The 18,459-nt window shown below is 42.5% G+C and overlaps 1 protein-coding gene across 1 annotated transcript in view; it reads right to left on the reverse strand.

Annotated features, from left to right (window-relative positions):
• Positions 1–209: 209 nt before the first annotated feature.
• Positions 210–18,459, reverse strand: part of LOC126199266 (acetylcholinesterase-like) — an 89,908-nt gene continuing 71,658 nt past the window's right edge. The window contains exons 8-10 of the mRNA XM_049936072.1: positions 7,473–7,596; positions 1,311–1,437; positions 210–428 (exon numbers count right to left, since the gene is read on the reverse strand). Of these exons, the coding sequence (XP_049792029.1) occupies positions 281–428; positions 1,311–1,437; positions 7,473–7,596 (399 nt within the window). The 3' untranslated portion in view covers positions 210–280. The remainder of the gene's footprint in view (positions 429–1,310; positions 1,438–7,472; positions 7,597–18,459) is intronic.

Here is an 18,459-nt window from a genome sequence, read left to right on the forward strand (position 1 = left end):
TCCAATGTTGATCTTGCTTAATGGTCATGATAAATATAGAGATACTTCAGGCTACACATATTAAGTACACGGAGTTGATTTTCCCAAGTGCTAGAGATAGACTTAGAATTGATTCTAAATATCTTTTTTATGCAGAAATATTCCATCACTGTCAATAGGCATAATGGTCTGATGCCGCTTGTGGTCGGCAGATACCAGCACACATATCATTAGAGGTACAGTTTATTCACACATTCGGAAATATGCAGTGTACAATGCAGTAGCGAACGTAGACGGTGCCTTATTGAGGTAGGATTTGTTTCCAAAAGTCCATACGCTCCTTGAGGAGATCTTGCCGGGTGACAAACTCCAGCTTCATGTCCAGGTAGTTAGCAGTTTCCGCCGTGAACTTCTCCCAAGTTACTGGACTTCCATCTGTTGTAGGCTCTCTGCGGAAACAAAACGTCCACCATAAAAACCTCGACATAGCCACTTATCTAAAAGGCACCCATTGTCACTAAGCACAGTACAACAATAAGCGCTAACATACAACTACTTCAGTGATCTAATGATGGAAGTAGACTGGTGATTAGAAGCGTAAGAATCACGCAGTAGTGAAATATTTATGACAATTTTAAGTGAGAAACGTATGGAAATGACGTTACATTATAATTTATCGAATATTCACTGAGGTGTGATATACTTTTTAAAAAGACCGGCACTTGCATGCGGTGGCAACAGATACTTTTCAGTACACTGAAGATCAAAATAGCATACTGAAGTCAAGGGAGAGAGCAATGTGCACGGGTTTTTCTAATACTCAAAAATCTAACTGCATAAATTATACACTGTGCATTTGTACATATTTATACATACCGGTTTTATGAATGGTGTGCCCGTGAATCAAATTAGGCCTACATTTCCAGGTTTTTGTCAAAGGAAGTTACTATATGAAAGTAAATAATCCAGGAAAAACATTTATATCACTGAGCTATATTAGATACAGTAAAAAATTACGTAAGTGTGTGTATGTGTGTGTGTGTGTGTGTGTGTGTGTGTGTGTGTGTGTGTGAGTGAGAGAGAGAGAGAGAGAGAGAGAGAGAGAGAGAGAGAGAGAGGGAAAGGGAGGGAGAGAGACTACTTTCTTTGACTGCGCCTTATTCACAGCCTACTATGTAACAAAAGCCATTATGACCACCAACCATTATGACATGAAAATGATTTACATTACGTTTTGAGATACTGAAATATCCTCTTCCCAGTATTATAAGGCTCATACGCGACGTCTACGGCAATAAAATTAAGAGATTTAGTAGTCTGGGACTACTTACCCGAACTTAGCGAAATTTGTCCACAGAGTTGTTAGCAGCTCAATCACCTTCCCGTCATTAGAATTCGGGTCCATGTCTGGCCCAAATGAAAGAAACATGTATTGTGTTTCTGCTGCGTGGCTCATACCTGCAACAGGCGTCTCAGAAGAAAATACTTCCTTTGCTTCATAACAGACATAGCTCCAGCTAATCGCGTTCACTAAGTGTAAGAAATGAAGGTTCTAGTTGTAGTCCGGCATTTTTTCTTCTACCATTCCACTGCTGATGAATAATTTCGAGAAAAGAACATTTCTCTCATGAATTGCATTCATTCTAGAACTGTTAAGCAAGTTTTGATCTTATCTATGTATACTGGCGAGGCAGATGTGTATGTGTTATCAACAAACAAGTGACAAGAAGAAAATAATTTTTGTTTTCCTTTAACAGCCATTTCTATTAGTTTTGTCATAATCTGTTTAAAGAATCGTAAAAATCATCACATGTGTAAATGTGTGCAGTGTACTTTTTCGCATTATTTAGGTAGTCATGAAGATAATGTAACTGAATGTTAAGAATCGTCTTGTTTGGGCTGGAAGCCCCTGTCGACGTTTTTTGTTGTATACGAAGTGAATTTCCGTTTTCAAACTCCACTTCATGCCGAAACGTTGCAGCAGTAGTTTTTTACATTATGACGCGGTACCATACCCAAAAAACTTTCATGTCGACCAAAAACACAATGTTTCGACACATTCTCGTAAGTATCATCTACTGTGCGTTTTGATTCACTTTTGTAAAATATCATACAAACATCATGATTGTTTTCCTGTTTCAAGTAAGAAACTCTAGCCTGTGCATTTTGTTTCATTCGCTTGAATTACTCACCTAAAACTACATTATCTCTGAAAATGAATTGCAGCTTTCTAAACGATAAAAGGCACAAAAAGAAGCAGATCTGTAGAAATTCATTTTCACAGTTAGTGTAGTTTCATGTGAACTATCGAAACAAATTAAACAAAACTGTTGTAGGCATCAAACAAAAAAACAGCCATGCACCATGTATGAAATTTTACAGAAATAATTCGAGACGGACAGAAGTTGACTTACAGCTATCGGAACATGTGTTGATAAATAGTAAAAGAAATCATTATGTTTTGCATAAGGCTGAGTTTATAATGCCCTGCTTTAATTTTTTAATTATTTTAAATTTGCCTTGTAGTACCTTCTGTAAAAATTAAGAGTAAATCGAGTTTGTAAATGAAAAGATAGGAAATAGGGGCAAACATAGCAGTTACCGATCAGGGACATATATGGAATTTGAAGGTCACATTATGTACGACTACGAGAAAGGACACTACATTTGTGGAGCGCCAGCTTCGAGGCAACACAATTCCGGCGTTGACTACAGTGAAGAGGGTCATTTTGACGGGAGGAAAGTCATTGTGACCTACGTTGGTGCATCCATAGGTGACGGTCGTAGCGGTGGATGGTCCACTAAGATAATAGATTTACACTTAATTTATCCTTGATATTAATGGCTGAGTTCTGTGACTGTGGATTAAATTACTTGAAGAAATAGAGCAGGGAGCTGTCGATGGCTGTAACCATCAGTGTGTCGCGTCATCGAATACTTTGCACGAATCTTCAGTAAAGGATGCAAAGCTTCCAGCTGCTAACGTACCGCGAACCTGACAACAGAGAATGCAGATCTGCGTACCAACATGTATAGTAAAATGAGAAACAACAGTGACATCAAGAGTATTTCCATTTGTTCATCCTGTCACACTGCCCTCGATGGAGTGCAAGTCACTGATTTTCGCTTAGGTCGATCACCGTAGATACAGTACTTTTGGCACTTTTTTTGTGTTAATCATAATTCGCCCATTTGTAAGCTCCAAAACGTTCATTTGTATCATGATATTATAACACAAATTTTCTGAACAAAAAATATTTCCCATTAAAAAAGTATTTTCCTAAACGGATCGTACCTTAAACCACACTCCTTGAAGATTCCATTCTCATCAAACCCTCAAATAGTGCTTTTCATACCTTCTTACTTTGTAAATTCGCTGCCGAAACTAATGGTCTGTACACACACTACAATCTCCCTCCTCCCCCCCCCCCCCCCCCTGCATGCACACAGACCAAAGATCCGAAAACCTCTTTCCGAACGTTAAGTTTTTTCTCCAAATAATTCACTCACCATTATATTAACTTAGACTTTTTAGAAGCTTCCCCATCTCGAGTCTAAGAATACTACTGCAAAAAATGTGTTACTGACTATTTAAACTAGAATGGTTTTAAACCCTACCCTCTTGCCTACAATGATGTGCTAACCTGCTGTAATCCCATACTGTAACACGACCCATCTAAAACCTAAGATAATGTATCCTCCAGATACACTTGAATTAACAGCACCCATCGGCTCATCGGCTCCATCAATACAGCACTCCACTTTAAGAATTCACCTGGACCCACTCTGACCAATATATCTGACTAAATGGTTACATCTAAGTCCCACTATCTTCTACACTGCTACCGAAGTCCTGAAGCACATCAGTCCTAGAGCCCAATATTCTCCAAAAAATCCAGCTGTCCACCAGTTTCGCATTTTATCTAAATGCCATACTCCCTAAATGGTTCCCACTTCCTTTTCTCCCAAATAGATATCTTTGTTCAAACCCATATCCATTCTATCACACACATCGTCCCCTCCCCACTGCATTCAGTTCCCTATAAAATATGGCCGGATAGTTTCTAATTCTAAGAATTTGCGTAGTACATACTTTTTGATTACTCCCACATCAGCTCCCAGTCAATACCACACTTCTACCTCTATTTTCGTGCTACATTCTCACCAAACCGCTACAGAACCGGCTCCCAAGTTTCAGAAGTCGTTAACCGCTACATAAACCACCCCTGCATTAATAAAAAGCTTTTATTTGTGGTTATTGTACTTCGTGTTATATGAACATGCATGGCTGAAGTTCCACCACATAAGTCCGTCCGGCCCTCCTCCCTCTTTCTGACGGGCAAATATAATTCAAAACAGGAAAACTTGCTTGACGTATTTAATATCAAAGAGCCTCCCCAATTTCTTCAGTCACGCAACAAATAAAATCAGCAGCCTCCACCATCTATAGCCGTGCTCAGACGTCCGATCCATCATAACTGTTGAAGCAATGTTTCCTTTAATTTTCTGTGCCATGTGGTCTTCCGTATTGCGTTTTATACACAGCCTTCCTGCCTCTCTTTATTCTCAACTGATTGCGTTTGCCCCGGCCGCGGTGGCCGAGCGGTTCTAGGTTGAAGTAGTTCTAAGTTCTAGCGGACTGATGACCTCAGATGTTAAGTTTTTGATTGCGTTTGCTCTGTCCGATTCTTTCTGTGCTCATATTTTAACAGAAATACAGAACGACTGTCTGATTTAATCATCTACTTAGTTGGAAATTATATGTTTATTTTATTAGTAATTGTAAGATATATTAAGATTGAAAGGTTTTTTTTAAAACGCTAAGTAATATTATCATCTATTCGAGAACTGTTTCTCAGCTTTGAAGATGACAGCATATTCTAGAAGGAAGAAGTGGTTATTATACATCTAAAGTCTGACGAAGGAGTTCCAATCAACACCACCTTCAAAAATGAAGACATCCGCAGAAAAACGGGTTAAACGTCAATTATAAAAACTTACGGATAAGTGCTGCCATCTGTTGCTGGGTACAGGAAGTATCAAAATTAACATTGATCTCACCCCTTAATATCACTCAGGGGTGAGACCAGTGTGAATTTTGATAGTTCCCGTACCCAGCAACAGATGGCTACACTTATCTCTGAGTTTTCACATTTGAGGGTCAGCCCGTTTGTTCGCGTATGCCTTTAAATGTTTTATGTTATATCTTTAAGCAGGCGCACAGCTGTACTGACAACTTGTTGGAGCTGTGACTGGGGCAACATGGATGATCTCCATGTTATGTTTACAGTCATTCCTTGATTTATGGACCTCACTTCCTTGGTCTCATGATCACCGACTGTCATCAGTGATTTTCTGGTACTTCGGAAAGCAACACTAACAAGGGAACCTCCCCATCGCACCCCCCTCAGATTTAGTTATAGGTAGGCACAGTAGATAGGCCTTGAAAAATTGAACACAGATCAATCGAGAAAACAATAAGAAGTGGTGTGGAACTATGAAAAAAATAAGCAAAATATACAAACTGAGTAGTCCATGCGCAACATAAGCAACATCAAGGATAGTCTGAGCTGCGGAGCGCCGTGGTTAGCGTGAGCATCTGCGGAACGAGAGGTCCTTGGTTCAAGTCTTCCGTCGTGTGAAAAGTTTACTGTCTTTATTTTTCCAAGTTATGATCTGTCCGTTCGTTCAATGACGTCTCTGTTCACTGTAATAAGTTTAGTGTCTGTGTTTTGCGACCGCACCGCAAAACCGTGCGATTAGTAGACGAAAGGACGTGCCTCTCCAATGGGAGCCGAAAATATTTGATCGCAAGGTCATAAGTCAACCGATTCCTCCACAGGAAAACACGTCTGATATATTCTATACGACACTGGTGACGGCATGTGCGTTACATGACAGGAATATGTTGTCGACCCACCTAACTTGTACACTTGGCGAATGGGTAAAAAGATTCTTCTACCTTGCCCGATTTAGGTTTTCTTGTGAATGTGATAATCACTCCCAAAAAGTGAAAAAAACATAAGAGTTTTTCACATAAACTGCAGCAAATGAATGCAACAGTTTCACAGTCGCACTGTTTTCCCTGTGCTCTATCAAAACATATGTTTTTAACGTTTTCAAATTTTTCCGTATGTAGACCGTCAAATCCATCGGACGGACGGACGGACAGATAATAATTGTCTGAAAATAGAATATTTAACTTCTCACTCGAGAGAAGACTTGAACCAAGGACTTTTCGTCCCGCAGCTGCTCACGCTAACCACGGGACCACGGTGCTCCTGAGATCACACTCTCCTTTATGTTGCGTATCTTGCGCATGGACTACTCAGTTTTTATATTTTGCGTATTTTTTTCATAGTTCCACACAACTTCTTCCTGTTTTCTCGATTGATCTGTGTTCAGTTTTTCAACTTACAACTTAATCTGAGGGGGGTGGGATGGGAAGGTTCCCTTGCAAGTAAGGGAAGCAATAGCGCGGAGAAACACACCCTTGTCTCAGGTATTTTTACTATAATATTATCGCATCTCTCTGTCACCGCAACATCGCTATTCTTCATCATCATTGTGGTGTCACCGCCAGACACCATACTTGCTAGGTGGTAGGCTTTAAATCGGCCGCGGTCCATCAGTATACGTCGGACCCGCGTGTCGCCACTGTCAGTGATTGCAGACCGAGCGCCGCCACACGGCAGGTCTAGAGAGACTTCCTAGCACTCGCCCCAGTTGTACAGCAGACTTGCTAGCGATGATATACTGACAAATACGCTCTCATTTGCCGAGACGATAGTTAGCATAGCCTTCAGCTACGTCATTTGCTACGACCTAGCAAGGCGCCATTACCAGTTTATATTGAGATTGTTATTAATGTATCAACAAGAGCGATGTACACCAATTATGGATTAAAGTTAAGTATTCCAGCAGCAACGTACCTTATTGGCTATATTAATTACATTGTCCTGTTCCAGACCTCACGCCAGTTTGCGTGAGCTTTAACGCGTGCCTTTCGTCTTAATTCACAACAATCATCATCTCCATTTTCTTCTCATCTTGTCTTTGTTTTTCTTCTGTTGGTTCTGCCAATTCTTAAAACATTATCAGTCAGAGGACGTCTTTTCATCGTAGAGCTACTTTTGTCACGTTAGCTCATTTCCCTAAAAGTTGTACAGCCTATAATATCTTAGCGTGTAATATTTCGTCCTTGTCTGCTATTCCGTAGGTTTGTTCATTTTCCCCGACTACTTCTGAAACTGTGACTAAAACCTCCTGAAGCTGAATAATATTCTCTCAATATTTTAATTTCGATTCGTATTTTGCTATTTTCTTTTTCATATTAATTTTCCCTAGTACGTCGAATCCATATCGAAATCCATCCAAGGAATGCTCCAAAATACTGTTAAATCACTATAGCTTGAGAACTCTTGCATACATTTTACTTTCGTAAAATTATGTGTAATTTGTGGTTGAAAAAAGCATTTCCCGACAATACTTACCGTATTCTGTGGCACCGTAGCCATCATAGTCGAAGTAATACAAATAGACAGGTAGGTCGCTGGTATTTGCCACAATCCTGGCTAGTTCTTCAGCTGGCTGTATGAAGTCCATATCAGAATACATCTGTAAACAAACAACAAATAAGAATACCACTACCAAGTGAAGAATTTCTGCTATTATCATTCTCTGCTGTTTTTTAAATATTGTATCCCATTAGCTCATTAATAAGATGGTGTAAAGGTGCCGAAAAGTTATTGTTTGAAGGTAAAGGAAGTAACGCAGGAATGATGAAATAACTATTGAACCGTTCAACTTCACTAACTCGATGATATTGGAAAATTATCCTGCAACAAAATGTGCACTTTTACAATATTGTTGTGGAAATGCAGACTTCAGAGAACTTGAAGTATAATGTTCAGTGAATTCGCGACCATGGCTTTTCCCTCAAATCTGGGCCGTAAGAGAATGTGACGAGATAGGCCTAAATTTACCAGGAAAAAAAGAAAGAAAGATAATTCAGGAATTATTCACCATCTACGAAAAGAAGGTTTTGCCTCGACCCACGACTGTAAGCACACATGTTCTTCACAGTGCTATTTCTACAGTGTAATTCATGCAAGTATCATCACAAAGAAACAACGACTACAGGACAAACGTCTATCGCTAAAATTATTTACGTGGCAACAGTTTGCTTGCATTACACAACTGCTGCCTTCACAATCTGCTCGTGTTTATCAGCTGAAGTTTTCTGCTATTTCGCAACAGTCTTATAGGATCTCTTAAGTTCAGCGGGTGACCGATGAAGCAAATACGCTTTTGCCGATACATGCTGACTGAGAATAGTTCAGAGGCTCACGACAACTCAGGAAGCAATCAGACAAGATGGAGGGAATATGTAATCTACTGAACCCTTCAGCCAATACATTTGTTGGTCCCCACATCATTTGATAGGATTTGGTGTGTAAATAAAAATTAATTCTCGAGTAAGCCTCATGTGGGTGGGAAATAATGGATGTGTGAATTGTTTGTCGCTTTGTCTATAGAAAGACTGGGCGAAGAAACTGCACTTGGGTGCTACACTAATAAATGAAACTGAAAACAGATTTCACATGTATACAGGTACCTAATCATTTCATCTGACTTTAATCACCTGTCAGGACAACCCTTAAATGAAATCTCAGTATCTTGTATTGAAAAATGTGCAGCCATTCGGATCCGCAGGGGGAGTGTGAGAAAGGGGGGGGGGGCGGCCGACGTCCACTCACCCCGGTTGAATCTGGAGTAAATACAGGGTGGTCCAAAAGTCCGGAAACACCCTCATAAAATTCAAATGGAGTAGCAAACAAGGAAACAGAGCCCCTACACACGAGGAACGGGAAGGGCGAAACTTTATAGGCTATGCCACCAACATGGCAGCCATTTCGAAAGCCTCCATCTTGGATTCAACTCCAAAATTTCAAATGGGAATGTGGTCATGTGACATATCAAACAGGTAGAGAATTTCACCAGAAAAACAATGCCGTTGTTATTTTAAACATAGCTTTATTCATTCTCGGGTTATAGCAAGTTACATGTGGCAGCGGTGGGACGCCCGGCAGCATGTGTGTTATGTGCCGAAGAGACATTACGCCGATGTTACACAGTCCTAAGAGACCACCAACAGTCATAGGAATGGCTCGATATGTTGTCCATTATGTTGGATTGTTAATGCTATCCTCCGAACCCAGTCCTGATGAACTTAGACTAACACATCTGGCTGAATTTGACCACACACATCAACAATGCACTGCTTTACATGATGCAAAACCCATATTTTCAAAGAATAAACCAGTGCTTTGACATGACCCCAAAGATCAAAATCCAAAAGAGTCAAATCTGGTGAACGTGGTGGCCACTCCACAGCACCCCTACGACCAATCCACTTTTGAGGGAACTGCACATCCAGGTATGCTCGCACATTGTGAACATAATGTAGTGGGGCTCCATCATGCTGGAAGAATTCTGGAAATGTCCCGTCCTCCGTTAACAATGAGGGAAACACTTCTTCATCCAATAACCTCAGATAACCGTTGGTTGTTAACATACCATCAATAAAAAATGTCCAATGACTTTGGTGCCCCACACACCACACCAGACATCACTTTTTGTGAGTCGACCATTTTGGAAGCATCAATCCAATGCGGATTTGTGTCAGAGCAGTATCTGTGATTCTGCTTGTTCACTTGACCATTGATAAAGAAATTGGCTTCATCACTGAACAGCACCTGATAGGGGAAACATGGGTATATCTGCAGCTGCTGTGTCACCCATTCCCATAACTGGACCCAACAGTCTGGGTCATCCTCGTTCATGTGTTGGAGCAGCTGAATTTTGTACGGGTGCCATTCGTGCCGCGATAAAATTCGCAGTATGGAGGTACGGCTAATCCCACATTCTTGTGACAGGTGACAAGTACTCCGTTGTGGATTCTTGCCAAATGATGCCAACACGCTCACTGTTGTTGCTTCATCGGTGGCGGATTTTGGTCTTCCAGTCTCTTCCTGTGACAGAGCTTGTTGCTCAGAATTTGGCCAAATGCTTGGCAACTGCGCTGTGAGTGATGGGCTGTCTGGTTGGGTGATGACTGTTGAAATCCTCAGCAATGACCCGTGTGCTTCTTTCTCCTGATATCAAGATGATTTCAGTGCGTTCTTCATGTGTTAAGGACATTTTGTAATCTGTAAATAAGGAAACAATGATTAAAACGTTAGCATGAGTAAATGATACCTAACAGTTAAACACATGTAACATATCAGGCATGGGGTAGTCACTTTGCACCATTTCAGGCTCAATTTTATGACTTCTCAGTATGTAATACTCATGCTGCCGAGCGTCCCACTGCTGCCGCAAGTAATTGGCTATAACCCGAGAATGAATAAAGCTATGTTTAAAATAACAATGGCATTGTTTTTCTGGTGAAGTTCTCTATCTGTTTGATATGTCAGATGACAAAATTCCCATTTGAAATTTTGGAGTTGAATCCAAGACGGCGGCTTTCAAGATGGCCGCCATGTTGGTGACATAGCCTATAAAGTTTTCCCCTTCCCGTTCCTCGTTTGCTACTCCATTTGGATTTTCTCAGAGTGTTTCCATACTTTTGGGCCACCCTGTAGTGCCATTTCTTTCTTCTTATATAGTGATACATGGTACTTCCTGGAATTAAGGAAAAATTGGAAGGGAAGACCCTCCAATATATCTTTCTTTTCACACAACCTGTTTGTTTAACAATATACAGGGTGGTCCATTGATAGTGAACGGGCCAAATATCGCACGAAATAAGTATCAAACGAAAAAACTACAAAGAACAAATCTCGTCTAGCTTGAAGGGGGAAACCAGATGGCGCTATGGTTGGCTCGCTAGATGGCGCTGCCACAGGTCAAACGGATATCAGCTGCGTTTTTTAAAATAGGAACCCCCATTTATTGTTACATATTGGTGTGGTACGTAAAGAAATATGAATGTTTTAGTTGGACCACTTTTTTCGCTTTGTTATAGATGGCGCTGTAATGGTCACAAACGTATAAGTACGTGGTATCACGTAACATTCCGCCAGTGCGGACGGTATTTGCTTCGTGATACATTACTCGTGTTAAAATGGACCGTTTACCAATTGCGGAAGAGGTCGATATCGTGTTGATGTATGGCTATTGTGATCAAAATGATCAACGGGGGTGTGCTCTGTATGATGCTCGGTATCCTGGACGACATCATAAAAGTATCCGGACCGTTCGCCGGATAGTTACGTTATTTAAGGAGACAGGAAGTGTTCAGCCGCATGTGAAACGTCAACCACGACCTGCAAGAAATGATGATGCCCAAGTAGGTGTTTTAGCTGCTGTCGCGGCTAATCCACACATCAGTAGCAGGCAAAGTGCGCGAGAATCGGGAATCTCAAAAACGTCGGTGTTGAGAATGCTACATCAACATCGATTTCACCCGTGCCGTGTTTCTATGCACCAGGAATTGCAAGGCGACGACTTTGAACGTCGTGTATAGTTCTTCCAATGGGCACAAGAGAAATTACGGGACGATGACAGATTTTTTGCACGCTTTATATTTAGCGGCGAAGCGTCATTCACCAACAGCGGTAACGTAAACCGGCATAATATGCATTATTGGGCAACGGAAAATTCACGATGGCTGCGACAAGTGGAACATCGGCGACCTTGACGGGTTATGCATGGTGCGGGCAGCATTATGGGAGGAAGGATAATTGGCCCCCATTATATCGATGGCAGTCTAAATGATGCAATGTGTGTTGATATCCTACGTAATGTTCTACCGATCTTACTACAAGATGTTTCACTGCATGACAGAATGGCGATGTACTTCCAACATCCTTTCGTGTCCCAGTCCTAAAAATGTCAATGCGGTATGGTCAATTACTCCCGAATATTTGTGCCAAATTTTGCCCAACTAGCGGTACCATTGAACGATCTCCGAAAGAAAGGGGAAAAAAAAACAGATTGGGGCTCTTCCCAACAAGCATCTTTTGAGGCCTTAAAGAAAGCTCTAACCACCGCCCTTTGTTGGCTATGACTGATTTCATCAAGGACTTTATTGTACAAACAGAAGCCTCCAAGTTTCCGTCTGCAGGAAGAAGAGTCTTGGAGACGCACTGTAGCTTATGATGATTTTAAGTCGTATTTGGGACACCAACCATTTTTGTTAGAAGTCGATAATCTTGGTTTCACATGAGTGTTGGCAAGGCCAAGGAGAGTAGGGCAAATTGCTAGATGGGCAGTACGTATTTTCACATTTCAATTTAAGGTCAGATATATCCGTGGTTAGGAAAATTTTGTGACCCATGGCCTAAACGGAATGTTGGACCACTACTCGGAGGATCAACTGATGGTGAAGAAACTCCAGAGGGGGTTATTCTGGAGGCACTGGTTAATCAAAGTTGTGTTATTCTTAGTGGGCTTCCGCATCTTTTTAATGACATTTCCGTGCATCAGGATAGGGACAGTGATAAGTAGCATTAAGGAACGTATAAGGAAAGGAGAAAACGTCAGACCCTACTGCTTAAATGGAAAAGTAATTATGTTGCACTGGCGTGGGCAAAGAGGTGAGAAAGTAGTGATTCCGGTGATCTGGTGTCCTTAGTCTTTGAATATTATCATGAAACTCTGGTGGGGAGGTCATTTGGGAGTGTTCGAAACGCATATGAAGGTTAGGGACGACTTTGTTTGGAAGGCCATGGATAGACAGGTCAAGGATATGGTGTTAGGTTCTAAAACCTGTGGGATCAGTAAACCGGCCTTGAATACGTGATAAGACTTTTGGTCGTCCGATGTTGCGACTGAACCCGTGGAGAAATTGTATGTTGATTTCGTGGGACCTTTCCTACGTTCCAGAGAGGGCAACCGGTATGTGTTCGTTTGCGTAGATGCGTTCATGCGCCTCTGCTGCTTGCTTCCCACTTGAAATATTACCCCGTAAACGTCTATAAAGTGCCTGGAGCGACTTTTTGGTACCTTTGGGCCTTGTCGCATACTGGTTTCTAATAAAGCTGCTTCCTTGATATCAGGGGCATTTCGTAATTGTTGCTTCGAAATAGGGGTGGCTCGTAGTACAACCACACCCTATAACCCGAATCCTTCCCCGTCGTTGCGGATGAATCGCAATCTCAGGGCCGCATTGATCGCTTTCCATCATGGTGATGAGACCCGGTGGGATAGTTCCTTATCTTGATTAGGGTACGCCTTCAATACCGCCATGCACGAGGCCGACAAGGCCACACCGGCTAGCTTGATGTTTGCGTACAAACATCATTTGGCACTCGGATGATTTTCATCCGAAGAGGATGGACGCTGCTCAGATCTGCGCTTATTGGAAGTGCGCCTTTAATAACTTGAGGGTAGCCGATGGAAAGACGAAAAATCGGTATGATGCTGGAAGGCAGCCGAGAGCAGGGTATCAGGTGTGGGTGAAGAACTTTCGGGTGACAAGTCGTGAGGCAGATATAGTTATGGGAAAGCCTCTGCCCAGATTTGTGGGAAATAGGAGAATTATTAGAACCCATCAAACTTAAACCGAATGTGAAGGAGAATGCACCAAAATAAGAAAGTGTAGTTGTGCCGATGGAACTAGTATTATAGTTGTTTGCTCAGCGTAGTAGTTGTGTCTAGTGCCTTGCCCAATCTGTTCAGACCACCATGTTGCGCCGGCCGTAGTGGCCGAGGGGTTCTAGGCGCTTCAGTCTGGAACCGCGCGACCTCTACAGTCGCAGGTTCGAATCCTGCCTCGGGCATGGATGTGTGTGCTGTCCTTAGGTTAGTTAGGTTTTAGTAGTTCTAAGTTCTAGGGGACTGATGACCTAAGATGTTAAGTCCCATAGTGCTCAGAGCCATTTGAACCAGCATGTTGCTTTTCCTTGTTGAAATTAACAACTTATGGAAATGAGCGTTTGGCCTCGTTGGCCGGGTGGCCCCTTGCGGGGCAGGTCTGGCCGCCTTGGTGCAGGTCTTATTACATTCGACGCCACATTGGGCAACCTGCGCGCCGGATGGGGATGAAATATGATAAAGACAAAATGGTTCCAATGGCTCTGAGCACTATGGGACTCAACATCTGAGGTCATCAGTCCCCTAGAACTTAGAACTACTTAAACCTAACTAACCTAAGGACAGCACACACATCCATGCCCGAGGCAGGATTCGAACCTGCGACTGTAGCGGTCGCGCGGTTCCACACTGAAGCGCCTAGAACTCCTCGGCCACTACAGCCGGCATGATAAAGACACTACAACACCCAGTCCCTGAGCGGAGAAAATCCCCGACCCAGCCGGGAATCGAACCCCGGCCTGTAGAACGGCAATCCGTCTCGCTGACCACTCAGCTATCGGGGCGGACAGTTAATACCTTATAATTTAGAGGCGAAGATGAACTGTTTTCTCGCTGCTACTATTGTAAGATAGAGTGCAGAATTGTGTTTAATGCGGAAGTGCGAGTTTCAACCAGAATCAGCTCTCCGTGGGCTTCAGTTTGGCGGGGAAGGATGTGCCGACATTAATTCGTCAAGAGTTGCGGCGACTTGAATTTCCGCGCCGCCTCGTCGGGACTTGATGTGGCTCCGACTGCTGGCAGCCGCTCCTTGCCGGCCACGTTGCCACCTCTCTTATGACCCAGCCGTACCTCTGCAAGGGTCGAGGAGTCAGCTCACCTGCCTGCAGCAGGCCGATCGCCGCACCGCCGTGTTAGCATCTTGGTCCGTTTCGGTGTCAACGTCGCTGACACTGAACTTTTTGTTTTCACATGTGGTTAACGAAGACTTTCCGCTGGTAGTGGAACCTGTTGGGCGCTGCTGAAAGACTTGGTCGATGTACTTTAGCGGGAGCTGGGTTTTTTAATTGTACTAGTACTATTTAATGGAAGCAAATTTGTTGTTTTGGTAAACAGACAGTGTGGGCTGTCTTGTGTATAGAGCTTTTGTGGCAGTCTTGTTCAGGAGTGGAGTGTTAAATTTTTCGTGTTTTATGGTGGTGCATTCTCAATATCATTTATCTGTATACAAGTTCTTTTGTTCAACACATTCAGTTATACGTTCAATTGATCTAAGTCATTGAAATCAATTGTTTGAAAGTGTGTATCATTTACTGTGTCAAGTAGTATATTAACTATTTATCTTACAGGTGATCTTGGGCTTTTAAAATTTTTGCTGGTTTTCAAACTGTAATAAACAGTTGTTCAAAAGAATGTCATACGCACTTCCTCGTAGCCCTCCCACCGATTACAAGTGCCAACAACCATTCCACGTTCAAAGTCCGTTAATCTTCATCGTGCGACCTTAATCAAGTAGGGAGTGTTTTCACGTGAGTCACTGACTGCAAATGAGAGTTCCGCCAATGCACTATCCTTTTATACCTTGTGAACGTGATACACCACCGTCTGAATATGTGCATATCGCTATCCAATCACTTTTGTCACCTCAGTGTACGAACCATGCCAAAGATATTAAAAAACATTCACAGCAGTAACAATAATTAGGTCAGTAGTTCACTACACTCAGCTGGCGGCTACACGGGTAGCGGAGGCTGTGTGGCGTGGACTGGGCGGTTTTTTTAGGTTAGAAGGCCTCTGGAAAGTACGGGGTGGGCTGCAATCTCAAAGGGTGCATGGCAAATACAGGACGTACTTGGATCAAGGAACAGTCGGAATTGTAGATGTAAATTGTTGTAGTTGTACTGGGAAAGTCCCTGAGCTACAAGCGCTAATAGAAAGCACAGAAACTGAAATCGTTATAGGTACAGAAAGCTGGCTAAAGCCTGAAATAAATTCTGCAGAAATTTTTACGAAGTCTCAGACGGTGTTCAGGAAAGACAGGTTAGGCAGAATTGTTGGTGGAGTGTTTGTGTCTGTCAGTAGTGGTTTATCTTGTAGTGAAGTCGAAGTAGATACTCCGTGCGAATTGGTATGGGTGGAGGTGGAGGTTATACTTAACAGCCGAACTAAGTTAATAATTGGCTCCTTCTACCGACCCCCAGACTCCGATGATATAGTTGCTGAACAGTTCAGAGAAAATTTTAGTCTCGTAACGAATAAATACCACACTCATACGGTTATAGTTGGTGGGGACTTCAACCTTCCTTCGATATGTTGGCAAAAATACTTGTTCAAAACCGGTGGTAGTCAGAAAACATCTTCCGAGATTGTCCTAAAAGCTTTCTCCGAAAATTATTTTGAAGAGTTAGTCCACGAACCCACGCGAATTGTAAATGGTTGCGAAAACACACTTGACCTCTTAGTCACAAACAATCCAGAGCTAATAGAGAGCATCATGACCGATATAGGGATTAGTGATCACGAGGTCGTTCTAGCTAGGCTCAATACCGTTTCTTCCAAATCCACCAGAAACAAACGCAAAATAAATTTATTTAAAAAAGCGGATAAAGTGTCACTAGAAGCCTTCCTAAGAGACAATCTCCATTCCTTCCGAACTGACTATGCAAATGTAGACGAGATGTGGCTCAAATTCAAAGATATAGTAGCAACAGCAATTGAGAGATTCATACCTCATAAACTGGTAAGAGATGGAATTGATCCCCCATGGTACACAAAACAGGTCCAAACGCTGTTGCAGGGCAACGGAAAAAGCATGCGAAGTTCAGAAGAACGCGAAATCCCGAGGATTGGCTAAAATTTACAGACGCGCGAAATTTGGGACGGACGTCAATGCGAGATGCCATTAATAGGTTCCACAACGAAACATTGTCTCGAAATTTGTTAGAAAATCCGAAGAAATTCCGGTCGTATGTAAAGTTCACAAGCGGCAAGACGCAGTCAATACCTTCGCTGCGCAGTGCCGATGGTACTGTTACCGACGACTGTGCCGCTAAAGAGGAGTTATTGAACGCAGTTTTCCGAAATTCCTTCACCAGGGAAGACGAATGGAATATTCCAGAATTTGAAACACGGACAGCGGCTAGCATGAGTTTCTTAGAAGTAGATACCTTAGGGGTTGCGAAGCAACTCAAATCGCTTGATACGGGCAAGTCTTCAGGTCCATATTGTTCCTTTCAGATTACGCTGATACAATAGCTCCCTACTTAGCAATCATATACAACCGCTCGCTCACCGATAGATCTATACCTACAGATTGGAAAATTGCGCAGGTCGCACCAGTGTTTAAGAAGGGTAGTAGGAGTAATCCATCGACCTACAGACCTATATCATTGACGTCGGTTTGCAGTCGGGTTTTGGAGCATATACTGTATGCAAACATTATGAAGCACCTCGAAGGGAACGATCTATTGATACGTAATCAGCATGGTTTCAGAAAACATCGGTCTTGTGCAACGCAGCTAGATCTTTATTCGCACGAAGTAATGGTCGCTATCGACAGGGGATCTCAGGTTGATTCCGTATTTCTGGATTTCCGGAAAGCTTTTGACACCGCTCCTCACAAGCGACTTCTAATCAAGCTGCGGGCCTATGGGGTATCGTCTCAGTTGTGCGACTGGATTCGTGATTTCCTGTCAGGAAGGTCGCAGTTCGTAGTAATAGACGGCAAATCATCGAGTAAAACTGAAGTGATATCAGGTGTTCCCCAGGGAAGCGCCCTGGGACCTCTGCTGTTCCTGATCTATATAAATGACCTGGGTGACAATCTGAGCAGCTCTCTTAGGTTGTTCACAGATGATGCTGTAATTTGCCGTCTAGGAAGGTCATCCGAAGACAGGTATCAGTTGCAAAGCGATTTAGAAAAGATTGCTGTATGGTGTGGCAGGTGGCAGTTGACGCTAAATAACGAAAAGTGTGAGGTGATCCACATGAGTTCCAAAAGAAATCCCTTGGAATTCGATTACTCGATAAATAGTACAATTCTCAAGGCTGTCAATTCAACTAAGTACCTGGGTGTGAAAATCACGAACAACTTCAGTTGGAAAGACCACATAGATAATATTGTGGGGAAGTCGAGCCAAAGGTTGCGTTTCATTGGCAGGACACTTAGAAGATGCAACAAATCCACTAAAGAGACAGCTTACGCTACACTCGCTCGTCCTTTGTTAGAATATTGCTGCGCGTTTGTGGGATTCTTAACTGATGGGATTGACGGAGGACATCGAAAGGGTGCAAAAAAGGGCAGCTCGTTTTGTATTATCACGTAATAGGGAAGAGAGTGTGTCAGGTATGATACGCGAGTTGGGATGGAAGTCATTAAAGAAAAGACGTTTCTCGTCGCGGCGAGATCTATTTACGAAATTTCAGTCACCAACTTTCTCTTCCGAATGCGAAAATATTTTGTTGAGCCCAACCTACATAGGTAGGAATGATCATCAAAATAAAATAAGAGAAATCAGAGCTCGAACAGAAAGGTTTAGGTGTTAGCTTTTCCCGCGCGCTGTTCGGGAGTCTAATGGTAGAGAGATAGTATGATTGTGGTTCGACGAACCCTCTGCCAAGCACTTAAATGTGAATTGCAGAGTAGTCATGTAGATGTAGATG

Source organism: Schistocerca nitens, chromosome 8, assembly GCF_023898315.1.
Source record: "Schistocerca nitens isolate TAMUIC-IGC-003100 chromosome 8, iqSchNite1.1, whole genome shotgun sequence".
Taxonomy (NCBI): domain Eukaryota; kingdom Metazoa; phylum Arthropoda; class Insecta; order Orthoptera; family Acrididae; genus Schistocerca; species Schistocerca nitens.